This window comes from Aegilops tauschii, chromosome 4 (genome assembly GCF_002575655.3).
Source record: "Aegilops tauschii subsp. strangulata cultivar AL8/78 chromosome 4, Aet v6.0, whole genome shotgun sequence".
Taxonomy (NCBI): Eukaryota; Viridiplantae; Streptophyta; class Magnoliopsida; order Poales; family Poaceae; genus Aegilops; species Aegilops tauschii.
In genome coordinates, this window is record NC_053038.3 from 70,896,253 (window position 1) to 70,916,009 (window position 19,757).

At 47.9% G+C, this 19,757-nt stretch overlaps 1 protein-coding gene across 1 annotated transcript; it reads right to left on the reverse strand.

Annotated features, from left to right (window-relative positions):
- Positions 1-12,658: 12,658 nt before the first annotated feature.
- Positions 12,659-14,175, reverse strand: LOC109779842 (uncharacterized). The gene is made up of 2 exons (XM_020338463.1): positions 13,786-14,175; positions 12,659-13,675 (listed from the first exon to the last, which is right to left on the reverse strand). Exons 1-2 carry the CDS (start codon positions 14,173-14,175, stop codon positions 12,659-12,661), a joined length of 1,407 nt encoding a protein of 468 aa, XP_020194052.1.
- Positions 14,176-19,757: the final 5,582 nt, after the last annotated feature.

The window sequence follows — 19,757 nt, forward strand, 5'->3', positions numbered from 1 at the left end:
GAGTCAAGGTGAATAATGTTGAGAGTAATTTTTCATCACTGGTAAAGGGCATATGCAAGGAAACCCTCTTTACCCTCCTATTTAACTTAGTAGTAGATGTCCTGATTAGGATGCTTTCCAAGGTTGCTAATCATCACCTGATTAGAGGGCTTTGCCTTGAGGTTTGCCCCGGAAGCATAATTTGCCTCCAATATGCTGATGATACCATCTTATTTCTAGAGAATGATTCTACTCATGCTCAGAACCTAAAGACGGTGTTGAACTGCTTTGAACAAGTCTCTCGGATGAGAAGCAATTATAGTAAAAGTAAACTTATCCCCATCAACATTGAGGAAGAGTTGGTCAAAATGTTCCTTTATTGTAATGTAGTGAAAGAAAGTTCCCTATTAAATATCTAGGGATCCCTCTAAATCATGATAAACTCGGGAGGGAGGACATTCAACCTCTAATTGACCATTTTTTTTAAAGAATTACTAGTTGGAGACGTAAACCCCTTTCTTATAAAAGCAGACTTATCCTCATCGAAGCCTGTTTAGCCAAGATCCCCATATATTTGTTTTATTTCTTTAAGTTTCCTAAATGCGCAATTGATATGATCAATTCCAAGACAGCACATTGCCTCTGGAATGATTTTGAAGGACATAGGAAACTTCACTTGGAAAATTGCAAATTATTTTGTATGAAGAAATAATTTGGGGGCCTAGGTATCCCAAACCTTCAAGTTGTGAACATCTGCCTTTTGGGTACTTGGGTTAAGAGGTACTATGAGAGTGAAGGGAGACCTTGGAAGAAAATCATATATCATAAGTACACTGGTAAGCCTAACCTTTTTGTCCCAACCTCAAATCCAAATATCTCCAGGTTTTGGAAAGGAATCAGATCCACCAACCAAGCCTTGAAATTTGGATATAGATGGAAAGTAGGTAGGAGATAAGATTAGATTCTAGGAGGATACTTGGTTTGGTTGATCCCCTCTAGATGTGCAATTTTGGTATGTTTGTGCTATTTGTAAGGAGCAGACTAAATGCATTAGTGAGGTTTGAGATGGGCAAGAACTAAAGCTCTCTTTCAGGAGAAACTTTTCTGACAAACTCATGGAACTCTGTCACCAACTAGTAGAGATAGTCTATAGGGTTTCCTATACTGAAGACCTGATGCTTTGATCTGGCAATTGGAGAGTAAAGGTCAACACTCTGCTAGTTTTTTGTACCATGTCCACTATTTTCAGAGGAGTGTAACCAGTTTTTTTCCTTGCAGTGTGGAATCTCAAGGTTCCCCAAAAATTTCATGTTTTCCTCAGACTGCTCTCACACAATAAGTTGATGACAAGTGATAATGGTAGGAAAGACACATAATCAAGCCACTAGATTGTGTGTATTGAAACGAGGAGGAATCTATCTTCCATTTATTTGATTGTGTTGTCACCAGGAACATTTGGCCTTTTGTTAGAGCTTATTTTAAAGTTTTTGTTGGGCATGATTTCAAATCATTAGCTTCTTGATCTCCAACAATAAGAACTCTGCTTTGAATACTGTCAGTCTGACATCGTTTAATGTTTGTGGAAATATATGGACTCGATGATTTTTAACAACACCAAATGGATCTATGTTACTCAGTGTATCGACTGATCTGGAGAACCATCAGGTTCTGGGTAGTCCTGTCCCCAGAGCAACACGGTGTGAAACTGGTGGCTTTTTCAGAAGCTTTGATGGAATTCATTCACAAATTTCTTATGATCCTGGGTTGCTCAAATAGCAGATACAAGACACGCCCGGATCCCTGCTTCCCCGCGACTTTTTGAGTGGGTTCAAGATCTCTGATCACCCTGCCTGCTTCACGCCGATTAAGAAGAGGGACCCAGAGGATGAGAGTGTTGTGTCCAGTCTAGTGTCGACCTTGGACAAGTGCTGGTCTCATCAAGTTGTGTTCGAGCCGCCATTGAAGAATAGAAGGTCTGGCTCGGAGATCGCCTGAATGGCATTGTGATGTGCCCACCCCTCTTTCTTCCTTTTAGAGCATCTACAGCCAGGCACCCCAAAGCCTCATCAACTGCCCGGGCGGGCTGCCTGGTCACTTACCGGTCACAAAATTTTGACCCAGTCGGGCGCCTCAAACAGGCCTCAAATGCCCGGGCTGACCGGCACCCCTCATATCCAGCCCAAATATAGGGCAGATATGGGGGCGCCCAGGAGCACCCGGGTGCGCCCGCCACGTAGGACTAACAATGGGGTCCCATGCGGAATCGCCCGAAAACCCAGTGGTCTGAAGGACGCCTCCTCCGTTGCCATGGTGTGAACGCCACGTGGCGCCGCTTAGGCTCGCCGCCCGAGGCTAAATCCAGCTATTTAAGCCGACCGGCGTCCCCCAACCCTAGCCCATCCACCTCCTCCCTCTCTATGCTACCACCTAAGCCCGTCCGCCTCCTCTCCCCCGCTCTCCTATCCGGCATCGGCATGGTCTGGTGAAAGATCACCACGTACGCTATGCTCACGCCGGAGCGCCGGAGGCAGATCGCGAAGGAGATCCAGGCTAGGTGCGTCGCCCGCATCACTGATGGGCTGCCTCCGGACTTGCCGGAGCCGAAGGAGCAGCAGCCAGTGGAGGACGAGCAAGAGCAGCTGCCGGAGCCGATGGAGGTGGCGGATCTGGAGGAGGACGAGATGGAGCAGCCTGCTCCGAGGTTCAACATGGAGGAGGCGGAGGCGGAGTTCACCATCGCCCAAGCCGCGGAGATGGCGGAGTAGCAGTCCATCCTGGAGTCCATCTAGGATGAGGCCTATGTGGAGGCCAACCGGCAGTTCCTCCGGCAGGAGCATGCGGCGACCGACACGCTCTTCGTCGAACTCGATGCGGAGATAGAGGAGGCCAGAGCGGAGCAGACGAAGGCGCCGAGGAGCCGGAGCTACAGTTGCCGCCCATGTTCCTGGAGCCGGACACAGAGATGGTCGACATCTCTGACGAGGAGTAGTTAGATCATCTACGTAGTATGTAGGTTTTTTCGTTTGCATGCTTTTGTATGGATTTGAGAATCTAGTATGAGGTGTCCGGATACAGTTGTGCTAATTTGAGGAGTGTCCGGTCACTGTCCGCGGACGCGTCCGGGAACGTCCGCAAGCATCTGAGAGTCATATTTGTCATATGTGGTTGTAGATGCTCTTAACTTCATATTATGTTTGTGCTAAAATCCTATGAAGAATTGCACGTATCAACCGGTTCACTCAAAAGTTCAAACTGACGAGAAAAGGTGGGCTACGAATTTATTCGTCTAACACCTAGTTCATGGTAGTGCTCTTTAGTGAGCTGATGTATGAATTATCTGATTTCATTCTGGTAATGAAGCCGACGAGGAATCTCCTAGTTTTTTTTAAAAAAAAAAAACTTTAATGCTCCATGTTGGATGATCATCTATTTGATGCTCCGCGTTGGAGTGCCACCCAAACTTTCGAAAGCGTTGAAAAACTAGCTGGGCACCCTTTTGAGCATACGTACGTACCGGATGAAAAGGCAGAGAGAATCTCAACCCTGAATACTCTCATCTACCACTCCACTCCACCGCGGGTAGAGTGTCTCAAAGTCTGAAGCACACATGGATGCATGCATGCTTTTGTTGACCCTGACGAGTCGGGTCGACTAGTCAAACCTTATCATGCACCCATGCATGCGCGCCCCTCCGACCACTCTTTTCTAGATTCTATAGCTAGCTAGCTAGCTACCTATAGCTAGCTTGCAAGGATCTTCTACCAAAAGGAGTCAGTGTGGCCCAGGCGACCTTCGGTTCCAAACCTGAACATGGTTGAGTAAATTGTTACTGGATAAGATGGTTAAAATTACGAGGAATTTCTCCTGTCAATCGATTTTCAGGGTGAAATGATCAGCGCATAAACCAGAAAGCCAGGTGCATTTTTAAAATTTTACTGAAGAGAATGATCTACATCCAAGGTGACAGTCACGTCGGCGGCTTTCCCACTGATTGGCACAATCAAAGACGCTAGTACGTTGCCGCACCACAGCGCTGTTGGCCCTGCAGCTTTGCTGACAAAGCCATCTTTTCCCTCAAGTGGCACATGACCTCCTTTCCTCAACAAATCTCTCCATCTCTCCCCGCGCGCGCGCGCGTGTGTACAGATTTCACCAATCAGACAAGTAAATACGAACCACCTGACGCTGCACGCAGTCACGCACCACACTGTGCAAGTGTACATGCACGCATACAGTATGCTGCCAAGCCATGCTCCATCTGCACAGCGGCGTGCTGCACGTACGTACTGTCAGGGATTTTTTTCTGGAGGTAAAAAACCTTTCACCAAACTGCTCGTCGCCATGCCATGCATGCATGCATGTCGAGAGATTTAATGCAACATGTGGTGGCTAGCCTCTAGCTCTTCAAGTGTTCACGTGTGGGTCAGTCGGCCGGTCTCATGCATGCAGTGCATGGCCCCTTGCAGCAATATAGCTGGGGAATGAATGCGCATGCAGTGGCTGGCTACTAGTGCATGTGTGGATGCAGTGGTGGTAGATTTCTAGTCTCAGGGGGTTGCCTGTATCGTGTGTCTACACCTGCATGCGCTAGCTAACAAACACATGGTGTGTTTTGGTGCTGAATCTGCCTAGGGCAGATGCATCGTGTAACATTTTGCCAATCTTGAGTAACTTGCTGCTAGGGCTATGGAAATGTTGCCATGTGCTAGTAATTAATTTGATAGAGCATTTTAATAACTTTTATACGAATTAATATTTCAAGCAAAAAACATGGAGTTTGTTAGTATGAGTTTGCCTCCTGGGCTAGAAATAATTGCTTGTCGCGAGGTTTTATTTAGCCATCCATGATGTGTTGGGTTCTGATAGTAGGTTGTAGTGTTACTTTGTTCTCATGGTAGTATGTGTCTCATTCATATAATGAAAATCAAGGTACAGGTCACGTAGACACCAAACTGAAAGGGCATTAAAACACTGGCCCTAGTACGACCTTTATCTCACAATGGCATTTTCTTACCTGGAGGCTGGAGTATGTATGTACACGCACGTTGCGTTCAACATGCAATGATCCACTGGATCTACCTAATTATTTAAACGGTTTTGGAATTTCTCAGACGTCTGTTTCTCATTTGACGCTAATTAAGAACCATTTCTCCAATCTACACACTTAGATCTCTGGAAGAGATAGAAAAAGATCTTGATCGAATGGACACGGATGGTGGTTCGGAAATAACTCTCTTAGGCCTTGTTTGGTTGAGGTGGTTTTTAAAGGGGAATGACAGGGTTTGAGAGGGATTAGATCCCTTACAAGTCAAAATCCTCTTCAATCCCCGAGGATTAAACGAGCAAGGCCTTAATCGTGGACGTGGACCAAGAAATAGTCGGGGATTTGGACATGCGTGGGATACCCATTGAGTATCCAGATCCTAATCACAAAGCTTTGGTTCATAATTTGACTTGCTGCGGACCCCATGCCTGATTTACCCTCAAAAAACAAAAGAGCCAGCAGTGTTGATCATTTCCTCCATCATCACTCACCATTCACCACCACATCGGTCATTACATTCTCCTTTGCATGCGTGTAGCAGCACGAGCACAAGCTGCTGCGCAAGTCTACACATGGCGTATCTTTGATCCCTTCTTTTGCCATCTTTTACTTTCCCCCTTTTTCATTTTTACAGCGTATTCGGCCGGCAGGGCCTCCTTTTTGTTCCTTTCAATTCGTATCTGCTTTAAGTTTTCTTTTTCTCTCTCGGTATACTTTGCGCAATCTCCAAAGGTTTTGAAAGAGGTGCCAATCTGCATGATTAGCTCGACTGAATTACTACTGTATGAAATATTTTTAAATGCTCTTGGATTGGGGAATAAAGATGCACATTGGATCGAGCAAAAGGCGTTAAATCAGCACAACACCTACTAGATCATACAACACTATATCCTTGGTCCGCAAATAGGGTCTTTGCCTGCAGAAAATAGGTGGCGTAGGTGACATACCGTTGATGACAGGCATTGCGTATGGGTTTCACTTCTTAAGCTAATTCTTTTTTTTGCGAGTACTTTTTAAGTTAATTCTAAAAGTAGGGAACTAATTCTGTCTCTTACCCTTAATTTAAATGTTCAAGAAATGAACACATGAATGAAGATATGTGTTCCCGCAAGTTTTTTTTAAGATATGCGGTTTATGTTTTCCATATAATATTGGCAAGACCACAAGAGTAAATTGAAGCAGAAAAATGATGGCAAATAACTGATAGGAGGCATGAATATTATCCATTAATAATATATAAACATTTAATGGTTAAATAGCTGTAGATTTCTCACTAATTCTAAACTTTTGCAATACACATGATAAACAAAGTTTTCCCCTCTCTTTTTTGGGTAAGGTGGCGACGAGCACCACCTTCGATATAAAGAGAAAATGAGTTATACTTACTGTAGATATGGTATACACTGACAAGGCCGGTCAGTTAGCCGTCCGAAGAATAATGGAAGAAGAGAAAATACTTAATATACATTTTTTTGAGAAGACTTCCGATCTATTCATCAACTGTCAAGGTAGTACAAAGAACACCAGAAGTAAAAATTACATTCAAGTCTGTAGACTACCTAGCGACGATTACAAGCACTGGAGCGAGTCGAAGGCACGCCGCCATCATCGCACATCCCTTATCGGAGTCGAGCAAATATTGTTTTAGTATACAGCCGGGAAGTCGACGTGCTAAGGCCCCAGAGGACCAACGCACCAGAACAACAACCGTCACCGATAAAGAGAAGTGTACATCATAAGGATCCAACCTGCAACGAAGATCAGATACAGGCGCATCCACCGAAGACAAACGCCGACTAGATCGCACAAGATCCGCTGGAACACACCTCTACACGCCCTGCAACGACGCTAGAAACATCACAGGAACAGGGGATAGATGGGGAGAATCTGATTCTATCTTCAAAAAGCCGTTGTCGCCTCGTCTTCTTGAGCATGACACAAACCCTGAGAAAACTCAGAAAAATACCTAAAAAGAGAGTCCTCCGCAGGCAAAGGCCGGGACCAACCTCACCTCGATGGTCTAAGGACCACAGGAGACGAGGCGGACCGGCAGCGACGTCGGCGAAAGGCAGGGAAATGAGAGTTTGCACAAGGCAGGAGCGAAGGGGTACGTCCTTGCCTGTTTCTAAGATACATTGTTCATTGACCGCCATCCAGCGGCATCCCCTTACGTTTCTAAACAAAAGACGAATATTGCAAGCTCTATAATTTTATCGAAAGCAAGTACCTAGGTTTACCTACCCCTGAGGGGAGGATGAAGGAGGACCAATTTCAGCCTATCCTGGATAGATTTGGTAAGAGATGCAGCGATTGGTCTGAGAAATTTATGTCTTTTGCAGCAAAAGAAGTTCACGTGAAATCAGTCGTGCAGGCACTTCCAACCTTCACAATGAGTGTATTTTTACTCTCCAAAGGCTTTTGTGACAAATATGAGAAAATGATTAGGAACTTCTGGTGGGGAGACACGGAGGATCAAAGAAAGGTTCATTGGATGTCTTGGGATCGTATGACAAAACCAAAAAGAGCCGGAGGTATTGGTTTCAGAGACTTGCATTTATTCAACCAAGCTCTTTTGGCCAAGCAAGGGTGGAGGCTCCTGCAAAATCCAGATAGTCTGTGTGCAAGAGTCCTAAAATCTAAATACTACCCAAATGGGAATCGGTTGGATACGGTGTTTGCACATGATGCCTCGCCGGTGTGGAGAGCTATTGAGTTTGGCTTGGAACTATTGAAGAAGGGGCTCATTTGGAGGGTGGGTGACGGAAAAAGCATACAAATACAAAGGGATCAATGGATCCCGAGAAAGGAAGGCCTTATGACAGCCGCCTTTGTGAGGCGTTCCCGTATCAGATGGGTCAACCAACTTATGGAGCCAGATAGGAAAGCATGGAATGAAACACTCATCAGACAAATTTTCCACCCGTTCGATGCTGACGAGATCTGCAAGCTCAGCATCCCATCCTCGGAGGTGGGTGATTGCATTGCCTGGCATCATGAGAAAAACGGTGTGTTCTCGGTCAAGAGCGCTTACAAGCTGGCTGCGGCCATGCAGGATCAGTCGGCTCAGAATCCTTCGAGTTCTACTAGGGATCCGTATGACAGAAGCATTTGGGATCTTATTTGGAAGGCAAAAGTCCCTGGGAAGGTCCGTATCTTTGCTTGGAGGATTGCGACTAATACTCTGGCTACCAAGAAAAATAAATGGAAGAGAACCTTGGAAGCGGATGCCACATGCAGCATTTGTGGCAACGGAGAGGAGGACGAGCACCATGCCGTTATTACCTGTACCAAGAGCCGGGCCTTGAGGGCAGAAATGAGAAAGATCTGGGCGCTACCGGCTGAGCATAAACTAAGATACACTGGAATAGATTGGTTACAAGTTGTCCTCGATGCGGAAAATGAGGAGGTGCGCGCCAAGTTACTGTTACTCCTATGGCGATGCTGGCACCATAGGGAAGATTGCATGCGCCATGATGGTAAAGAATCTATCATGGGTTCTGTGATCTTCTTGCAGAAGTACGAGGAGGACTTGAGGTCTGCTGTCAGGACCAATGACAACCAGGGCGACCTCCTGAAGGCGGGAGTGGAGAGGGAAACTCGAACCGCTGGCCCAATTCCCAAAGCAGATAAGTGGTCGGCGCCCAACCGGGGAACGGCCAAAATAAATACCGACGCTGCTTTCAATACTACCACCGGGGAGAGCGCAGCCGGCGCAATTGCCAGGGACTACAGAGGACTGGTCTTTCTTTCTGTCTGCAAAAAGCTGCCGGAGTGTAGCAGTGTTAGTGAGGCTGAGGCCAGAGCTGCCCTGGTTGGGCTCACGTCGATGAGCAAATACTATAATGGGGAGGTGGTACTGGAGATGGATAATCAAGACGTCATTGATGAGTTAAACTCAAAACTCCCCCCCCCCCCCCCACCCTCCCCGGTCGGACCGATATGGACTCATCATGGACATCAAATTTGCGATGAAGAACTTCGCCGCGTGCAGAGTTCAGTATGTGAATCGGAAGTGTAACGAGCTTGCGCACGGCTTGGCAGCTCTATCCAGGAGTACGGGTGACCAACTGGTGATTGCAGATGTTCCACCGAGTCTTCGATCCCTGATGTTGGCAGAATCTTATGCTCCTCCTGAGTAGTCTGTACTACTCTGACCTCAAAATTTTTTTTTTATGAAAATACTAACTCAACGCCGGTGTGTTGCTACTGACACTCAAGCCAACGTGTATGGTCCATTGAGTCGGCTGCTGGGAGATCGATCCAGGAAACGTGCGTGCGGCCGGTCAGTGACGACCGAGTAAAAATGTTGGCACGTGCGGCGGGACATGCATACGTACACAGATCACAGAATCACGGACCTACGCACACTGACGCCCGTAACATGCAAGCAAAGGAAATCCAAGGGCGGGAAAGTTTCCTTGTTTCTTTTTCTTTTTTGAGGGCGGGAAAGTTTGCTGAATGCTCGAAGGAACTTGACAACTTGTGGACTGTAACAGCTAGCTACTGTGGACGTGCTAATTTCTCTGTCAAATAAAATTTTATCTAAGCTCGAATTTATGTGCAACTAGCACTTGTTTAGATTTTTTTTTGAGAAAACTAGTTTAGGAATGTACGTTCAGCTGCATATGTCTTCTTTGAAGATGTATGAATTGCACGATGTATTGATTCGGTGCAATGTGCACGGTATATATAAGTACAAGGTGGGGCCTCTACCTCAATCTATACAACAAACTAGAGAGGTGGGCCTAGTCAATATACATGCACAAAAAACATACACAACACCCCCCCCCCCCCCCCCCCCGCGCGCGCGCAGTCGAAGCGGCACCGCGACTGACGCAAAGACTGGACCGGAACTCCTCAAAAGACGCCGTAGGCAAGCCCTTGGTCATGATATCTGCAAATTGTTGGGAAGTAGGGACGTGTAAAACACGAATATGGCCAAGAGCCACCTTTTCCCGAACAAAGTGAATATCCAACTCAATATGCTTGGTCCGGCGATGATGTACCGGGTTAGCAGAGAGGTAGACCGCCGAGACGTTGTCGCAGTAGATCACCGTGGCACGGTCAACAGGGCAGGAAAGCTCCTGAAGCAGCTGGCGAAGCCACGAACACTCGGCGACGGCGTTGGCCACCGCACGATACTCAGACTCAGCACTGGAACGAGAGACCGTAGGCTGCCGCTTGGACGACCACGAGATAAGTGAGGGTCCAAGGTAGACACAATAGCCCGAAGTGGAACGCCGAGTGTCAGGACAGCCCGCCGAGTCTGCATCGGAGTAGGCGGTGAGGGCGGTGTCGGCGGAGGCGTGAAGCGTGACGCCAAGATCCATAGTGCCACAGACATAGCGGAGAATCCGCTTAACGGCAGCCCAGTGGACGTCTCGAGGAGCATGCATATGAAGACACACCTGCTGCATAGCATACTGGATCTCCGGTCGAGTCAGGATGAGGTACTGAAGAGCACCAACGATAGACCGGTAGAAAGCAGCATCTGAAGCAGGAGAACCATCCGTGGCAGAAAGCTTGGCCTTCGTATCAACAGGTGTAGTGGCGGGCTTGCAGTTCAGCATGCCGGCGCGCTCCAGGAGCTCGTGAGCGTACTTCCGCTGATGAAGGAAGAAGCCATCTGGACGGGGCACCACCTCGACACCGAGGAAGTAGCGCAAAGGACCCAAGTCCTTGATGGCGAACTCAGCGCAAAGACAAGCCCGTGAGCTGACTGAGGAGACCAGCCGTACATGCCGTCAGGATGATGTCGTCGACATAGAGCAGCAAGTAGGCCGTGGCGGAGCCCTGACAATAGACGAAGAGCGAGGCGTCCGAGCGGGTAGAGCGAAACCCAAGCTGGTGGAGAAAACGCCGCGATGCGCTGGTACCAAGCACGCGGAGCCTGCTTGAGTCCATACAAGGACCGTGAGAGCAGGCACACGTGATCAGGAAGCGCCGGGTCAACAAACCCAGTGGACTGTTGGCAAAAGACCTGCTCCTCGAGGTGACCATGGAGGAAGGCGTTGGAGACGTCCATTTGGTGCACCGGCCAAGCACAGGAGACCGCAAGGTGAAGAACCATGCAAATCGTGTCGGGCTTGATGACCGGAGCGAAGGTGTCGGTGAAGTCGATGCCAGCACGCTGTCTGAAGCCCCGAACGACCCAGCGCGCTTTATAGCGATCAAAAGTACCATCAGGACGGAGCTTGTGTTTGAAGACCCACTTCCCGGTAATCACGTTGGCATGCCGGGGACGGGGAACAAGCTGCCACGTCCGATTGCGCAACAGGGCGTCAAACTCCTCTTGCATCGCAGCCATCCAGAGCGGGTCACGAAGAGTGGCTCGGACGGAGGATGGCAATGGCGACGGCTCAGAGGTGGACGCCGCATGGACGTAGTCATCCGCGGTGTAGCGCGAGCTCGGGCAAAAAACGCCCGTACGGGCGCGGGTGACCGGACCGGCCACAGGTGCCGGAGGCGCGGGGGCCTGGGGCGCCGGGGACGCTGGGCGCCGGGGGCGCCGAGGGGGCCGCGGAGGCCAGTGTCGCGGCTGTAGGAGGCGCCGCATGCGAGGGACGCGCCTCAAAGCCAGGGCGGGCCAAGAGAGGCGCGCGAGCGCCCTGGGAGTGGCGTCGAGGAGCCCGCGTCACCGGTGGTGGGAGGAACAGCCGGGGGTACCTGCTGAAACGGAAACACATGCTCATCAAAGTAAACGTGCCGAGAAGTGAACACACGGTGGGAGACGGGATCGTAGCACCGATATCCCTTGGAGTTGGAAGGGTAGCCGATGAAGATGCAAGCGACAGAACGAGGTGCGAGTTTGTGAGGAGCGGAGTCCGCAGTGCTAGCATAGCAAAGGCACCCGAAAATACGCAAATCATCATAAGATGGGGGCGTACCGAAGAGAAGATGGTGAGGTGCATAGTTCCACCGTGGGCGGCAAGGGCGAAGGTTAAGGAGAAGTGAAGCAGTAGCGAGTGCATCCGGCCAGAAATGAGGCGGCACATTAGCATGGAACAGGAGCGTCCGAACGCAGTCGTTCAGAGTGCGAAGGACGCGTTCGGCTCGACAGTTCTGCTGTGAAGTATACGGGCATGTGAGACAAAAAACTGTGCCGTGGTGCGACACAAAAGTGCGGAAAGCAAGATTATTGAACTCTTTTCCATTGTCAATCTGAAGAGCAAGGATGGGACGCCCAAACTACGTGCTGACATAGGAGTAAAAAGCCAACAAAGTGGAGAGTGCATCCGACTTTCATCGTAAAGGAAACGTCCACACGTAGTGAGAATAATCATTAAGAATAATCAGATAATATAAATAGCCCGAATTACTAGGAACCGGAGAGGTCCACACATCGCTATGAATCAACTGAAAAGGAAAAGAAGCTATGGTGGTGGAGTTATTAAACGGAAGGCGAACATGTTTGCCGACACGACAGGCATGGCAGGTGTGATCCTCTATCTTATTACAACTGAAACTGAAACTCCTAAGAATATGACGAAGTGTGACGGGGTTGGGATGACCCAAACGAGCCTGCCAGAGATCGACGCCGGCGGAGAGAGCAACCGGTGCGGTGGTGGAGGTGGACGACGGATGCACTGGATATTGCTCGTCGAGGTTGTCACATCGGTGAAGTACCATCCTGGTTCAAGCGTCCTTGACACAAAAACCAAGCTCGTCAAATTCAACAGTAACAGGATTTTCACGAGTTAAACAACGAACGGAAACAAGATTCTTAATAAGATGAGGTGACACAAATATGTTAGACAAAGTAATAGGCATAGAAGTAGAAGGAAAAGAAGTGTGCCCAACATGTGTGATAGGTAGTGTGGAACCGTCGCCGACAATGATGCGGCGGTCGGTGGTGACACGAGTGAAGGAGGCAAGATTATCAGGATGAGCAAACATGTGAGCCGTAGCCCCGGTGTCCATGTACCAATCACCGCCTCCAGTGTAGTTGTTCGGCGTAGGCGCAACGTGCAGCGCGGCGAGGAGCGCCGGATCCCAAGGTGCCGGCGGCAGGGCCAGCGAGGGCGGCGGCGAGGCCACAGGGAGATCGTAGGCGCCGCTCATCTGCGGCGGTGGGTATCCTCCGTACGGCTGCGGAGCCGCGTAGAACGCCTGGTGCACCGGTGGGCGCGGCACCGGAAGCGTCGGTGCAGGAGCCCGTGGAACCGGCATGGTGTACGCATAGACAACACCGGTCCAGGGGTTGTAGCCGGAGGTCCATGGGGGCGGCACCTGGAGCTGCTGTGGCGCCTGAAACTGCTGCTGCTGCTGGCCAGCTTGCTGCGGCTGCTGCTGCGGACCGCCGCGGCGGCCACCGCGCCGGCCCCCGTGGCGCGTTTCAGCGGGGGGCGCGGGCGGGCCATATGGCAGTGGCAGGAGCCCCGGCTGCTTGGGCGCCGGGAAAGGCGCCTGATGACGCTGCTGGGGTGCCAGGGTAGCGGAAGGCGCCGGAGGCCCGCCGCGGGTGGTGCCGGTGGCGAGGGCGGTGTGGATGGCGCGCGTCTTCACCTGCTTCATCCGCCGCTCCTCCAAGCGGAGGTACGCAACGAACTTGGCGAAGCACGGGTTGGGGATGAGGCTGAGGTTCCCCGCGGCGTTGTCGAAATCCTCGTTGAGCCCGGCGGCGAGCGTGCTGAGGAGGAGGTCATCATTGACCTTGGCGCGATGTCGCGAAGCTCGTCAGTGATAGTCTTAAGGCGGCGACAATAGTCGTCGATGGAGGTGTTGTACTGATGACACCCAAAGAACTCTTGCTACAGAAAAACGCGACGCTGGAGCTTGTTATCGGTGAAGAGCCCGTTCAGCTTGGTCCACACGGCGCAGGCATCATCACCGTCCATCACGACCGTCTGGAAGAGGTCGGGCGTGATGGTGAGGAAAAACCAGCGGATGATCGTGGTGTCGATGGTGGGCCAGTCATGAAACTCGGGAACGAGGCTGGAGTCGACGGTGCCGTCCACGTGGTCCATGAGATGATACTCCCAGAACACGAGGGAGAAATACGTCTTCCACGTGTGGTAGGAGGAATCCGCCTGCGAGAGACGAACCGGCACCCGCTCGAGGATGTTGAGCCTGCGGAGGTCGTTGACGTCGGGAAGGTTGGCATCGGCAAACGGGTTGGAATTGGTGGACACGGATGACGTGCCGGACGACATGACGGGAACGGGACGGCGCGGGCGACTCGGACGGCGGCAGGCGGGAGATGCGGCCGGGCGATCTGGCGAAGCGGGTCGAACGATGCAGCGATCGGGCGATGCAGCAAGCGGCTGGGTCGCGTGCTGGCGGGCGGCTGGATCGCGTGGGGTTGTGGGCGGCTGATGGCGCTAGTGACGCGAGGCAAAGCTGGCAGCTAGCGCTGGGTTGGGGCGCGCGCGAGATAGAGGTCGTGCGGGTGGCCAAGCACGCTGGCTGGGAGGAAGCGCGAGCGGGCGGGTAGGCAAGGAGTTGGGATGCGGCGGCGGCGGCAGCGGAAGCTAGGGTTTTAGAACCTCAAAACTGATACCATGAAGATGTATGAATTGCACGATGTATTGATTCGGTGCAATGTGCACGGTATATATAAGTATAAGGTGGGGCCTCTACCTCAATCTATACAACAAACTAAAGAGGTGGGCCTAGTCAATATACATGCACAAATAACATACTCAATATTCTTTAACAAAATAACTGTATCATCCATTTATTAAGGAGGAGTTTGACATAGGAAAAATGAAAGAAGTGTATAAGCACTACTCTCCCTGGCAGCCGGATCCTCTACCGTGCCTTTGAGCACGGCACGGCTGCCGTGCCTTCTTCGAACGCTCGCGGGCGCATTGGAATGGGCCAGAAACTAGCCAAAACTAATCAGCCCAGCCCAGCCGTTAGTTGTACACACGCCTGAATTATTAACTGTTTAGTTTTGAAAGTCGAAACAATAATTCCGAAGCTCACAATGCCCCGCTAGGCATTCACTCTCTTAGCTACTACAGTTAAACACCACATGATGTAGGAATCCCTTGCTCGATGAGGGTGTTGGTGAAGATGATGGAGGCCGAAAAGGGATTTATAACGTCGGTCCTTGACGACGGAGGGATCCAGGGTGGCGATCCTCGCTGAGGGCCCAGTGCATGCCTAGATCATTTTCATTTTATAGTGTTGGTCATGTATTAATTATACTCCCTCTGTTCCTAAATACTATAAGGCTTTTAAAATATTCCAATATAGACTATATATGAAGCAAAATGAGTGAATCTACACTCTAAAATGTGTTTATATACATTTGTGTGTAGTCTGTATTGAAATCTCTGTCTTATATTTACAACAGATTATAGTTAACTGTTTTAAAGTTAATTATTTAATTAGTTCCGCTAAAATGGCACATTTTCTTTAGCATATTTTTTTAGTAAATTTTGAGCATATTTTTTTGGCAAAACGAAAATTTTGAGCATAGTTTTTTTTCAAGACAAGAGCATAGTTAATCAGTTCAGGCGTGTGTACATCTAACAGTTGGCTGGGCTAATTAGTTTTTAGTAAATTTCTGGCCCATATCAATACATCTGCGAGCGTCGAAGAAGGCACGGCAGACGTGCCGTGCTCAGAGGCACGGTAGAGGAGCCGCCTCCCTCTCCCTGCGTGATATCTCTCGGTTGCGTATTTCCGAACATGTGTTCATGTAGTTACTAGATAAAATGTGTGACTTTTACATATATACTTTACTTTTCATCGGGATATCAAATTCATTTCACTACCCACACCGGACACTAGTAAATTTATCACGACGTATATTGTGTACATTATTTGTTTTTATACTGGGAGTGTAAATTTCTAGGTTCGTGCGCCCAAGGCCGGAAGCCCATGTTGTTGTTCATGAAAATATATACTACATAGGATTTGAGGCACGCGCGCGGGCGGCAAGCTGTCGAGGAAAAACGCCCGTAGCTGCTTTCGTTCGCGTGCTTGTTGGGCCGGCCCACTATGGGGTTCGCGTGCTAGTTTTGGTTCGCTGCTGTTTCTTTCGTTGGTTTTTTCTTCTTCTACTACGTTTTGGTTTTTTCTCTTATTTTTTTCTTCTGGTTTTGTTCCTGGTTTCTTTCTTCTTGTTTTGTTCATGTTTCTTTTGGTTTCTTTTTTCTCCTGTTTGCTTTTCTGTTTTTTGTTTTTTCTCCTGTTTTTCCTCTTCTGGTTTTGGTTTTTCTCCTGTTTTTTCTTTTCTGGTTTTGTTTTTTCAATGAATATACAAATGTTCACTATGTCTTGAATATAAAAATGTTCAGTGTATATTACAAAATGTTCAATGTGTATTCGCAAATTGTTCAACGTATTTAAAACAAATGTTCAGGGCACATCCCAAAATTGTACAGCGTGTATATTCGTATATTTTTTAAAGAAATGTTCATTATGCATTAGGAAAAGTTCATCATATAATACAAAACAGTTCATCATCTATTATTTTAAAATAATCAACCTTGTTTAAGAAAATGTTCAACATATATTACAAAATGTTCAACGTATTTTTACAAAATGTTCACTGTGTATTTTACAAAAAAGATTCAAAGGAATATGTTACTTAAATATTCGCGCCTCGAATCAATCACTACAGATCAACAGTTCGATTGGTTAGCTAGGCTTGTTATGGAAACGGACGTGGCGAGTTCGAGCTCTTACTGACGTCTGAATTTTTGTTTACTTTTTTATTACTTGTCAGGAGCTCGTTTCGTCCTAATGGGCCGGCCCATGCGCTCTGCCTTCAGCGAAGGCGAGATCATTTGCCGCTCGCGCGCGGCAAATAGGACCTCTCATCTCAAGGGACGTCACGCGATCCCTATTCGGCCAGCGACATAGGGCGCATCCCCTAGAATGCCCAATCCAGTTTTTGGGCAGCCCTTGAACCACTTTCTTCGTTTTTTTTTTCATTTTTCTTTTTATTTTATCATTTCTTGTTTTTTCTATTTTTTATTTCATTTTTCTTTTTATTTATTTTTTACTTTTCCTTTCTTTATTTTTCATTTTTACGAACATCTTTCAAATTTATCACTATTTTCTGAAATCATGAATATTTTTTGAAATTATCAATAGTTTTTCAAATTTGTGAACATTATTTAGCAATTTGTGAAATGTTTTTAAAATAATGAATATTTTTCAAATTTATGAACATTTTTTATAATTCGTGAAAAAAATAAATTGTGAACATTTTGGGAATCAGAGAACAGTTTTTCAATTTTAGGAACAATGTTTGAATTCCACGAACATTTTTGTGTGTTGTGAATAGTTTTTTTAATGCATGAACATGTTTTGAAGCAGCACACGTTTTTTTAAACCGATGAAGTTTTTTGAATTTTAGGGATTACTTTTTGAAATTCACAAATAAAATTGTTTTCTGTGATTCCAAATTTCGTGAACATTATTTGAATTCAGGAAATATGATTGATATTTCATGAATTTTTTAAAAAAATGTTAACATATTTGAATATTTTAACATTTTTCAAAATCGTGAAATATTTTTTAATGTGCTAACATTTCATGATTTCTCTAACAGTTTATCAAAATCATGAATATTTTTTTTCTGAATTCACTATCATTTTGTGATTTCATGAACATTCTTTTTCGAAATTCAAAATTGTGTGGAAATCTGTAACTTTTTTTAAATGCTGAATTATTTTTAAAAGGGAAAAAGGAAACATAAAATTATTATTTTTTAAAAACAGGGGGCGTCCCGCCCCGCTCATGGTCGTACAGGTGGCCAATATAGGAGCTCCCCTATTAGACGTGCTTTGCTCGATTGCTTCAATAGAGTGGACCTTTCGCATAGCAGCGACCGACTGGGCCGACCCAATAGCCTGTACGGATACTGTACTACAAAAATACTAGTGAATTTATTAGCGACCTACCCTCTCGATTAGGGTTTCGTTACCTCCGTAGGCGATCACGATCGCCGCCGGGAGGTTTTGCCAATACGCTGATCTCCGACCGGGCCGGTCCCCAAGGCCTGGAGAGAAGGATCCGGCGAACCACTACCAGATCCTGATGGCGGCGGACATGGGTTCGTCGTCGCGATCGGGACTAGGGGAGGAAGCGAAACTTGAGGAGATGCTCAAGAACATGGAACTCTTGGATGAGGAACTTGACGATGTGGTCATTGGGAAGGATCAAGCGAAGCGATTCAAGGAGGATGCCCGGTGGTTGGCGATTGCAAGGGCCAACACGGACATGTCTTTTAGCTCGTCTTCTCTGTTCGATACAATGAAATTCGTCTGGGGTCTGGCGCAAACGCCGAAGTTCAGAGAGGCAGGCTCAAACAGATTCATCTTCCAGATGTTCTGTCTGGGGGATTGGAAGAAGGTAGTCCACGGAGGCCCTTGGCTCTTTCGAAACTACGCAGTGGTGATCGAGGATTACGATGGCAAAACTGATCCGGAGGAATATGCCCTAGATGGGGTGTTTCTATGGGCACAGATCCACAAAGTTCCTGACCTGTACTGTCATCCAGAGGTGGTGGACGAGTTAGCACGCAGAATCGGGAAAGTTAGAGAGGTTCCGCTTCGGCCTACTCTATACTATGAGGGTGACTATGTAAGAGTTAGGGTTAGGGTTCTGACGGCGAAACCTTTGACAAGATTTACCCCTCTTAATGTTGAGGGAGAGGGGAGGAAGATGATGGTGGTGAAATATGAGAAGGTTTCGTTTTTTTGTAAAATCTGTGGAATCATGGGACATGGTTTTGAGGAGTGTGGTAATGGCATATGGGAGGAAAAGGACAAGAAGTGGGGTAGTTGGATGCTTGCAAAACGCAAGACAGTATCATATGCCTAGCCTGCCGATGGGAGATCCTTCTTCCGGGGAGGGCGAGGCAGGGGAGGGACAAGAGGTAGAGGCCGCAGGATGAACCAGGGCAGAGGAGAAACAGAAAGCAACAGAGGTCCTGTTCGTGGAAACGAGCAACAGATGGCAGATGAACAGGGAGATGGGACAGAAGTACTCAAAGATGGGCTGGATACTGCTGAAAACAGGGCTAACAACAAGAGGAATTCAGCTGAAAATGCTCAGAGTGAGGTGGGATCGGTGGATGTCTCAAAGAAGAGAGTGGAAGCGGGTGCTATCATCCCCTTGCAGAAATCGCCGCCTGGTATACCCCCACTGCCTCCGGCGTATGTGTCTCCTCGAAAGACAAACAAGAGGTCAAAGAAGGGGACCGAAGATGCAGAATTTGAAGAACAGGATGAAGGGAACAAGATAAGAAATCTGATATCGGCGAGCTCCTCCGAGGAGTACTGCCGGATGCAATGAGTATCATCAGCTGGAATTGTCGAGGTGCGGGCAAAGCCTCGACAATTCGCGAGCTTAGCGAAATAGCGAAGAAATTTGTCCCTTCCTTGCTTTGTATAGTTGAGACTCAAGTTGACAGAACAAGGGTAGAAAATTTAGCTAGCTCTATAGGTTTTGATAATTGTTATGTTGTTAGTAGTGTTGGTAGAAGTGGAGGCATCGGTTTGTTTTGGAATAATGAAATAGATATTGAAATTTTGGGCTATTCTGATTATCATCTGGATTGTGGCGTGCGTGAGGCAAGTCTTGACCCTTGGAAAATTTCAGTTGTGTATGGGGAAGCTCAAACTCACCTCAGACACCGGACATGGGATACAATGAAAAATATAGCGTCTTTGAGCCCTCTCCCATGGCTATGTATTGGAGATTTTAACGAGGTTTTACGTCCAGAGGAGCACGAGGGGATCGGTCAGCGAAGTAATGCACAAATACAAGG

Coding starts and splice junctions, on each gene's coding strand:
- LOC109779842 (XM_020338463.1), bottom strand. CDS start 14,175: ATGTCGTCCGGCACGTCATCCGTGTCCACCAATTCCAACCCGTTTGCC. Junction 13,676..13,785: donor ATAACAAGCTCCAGCGTCGC/GTTTTTCTGTAG, acceptor CATCGCGCCAAG/GTCAATGATGACCTCCTCCT.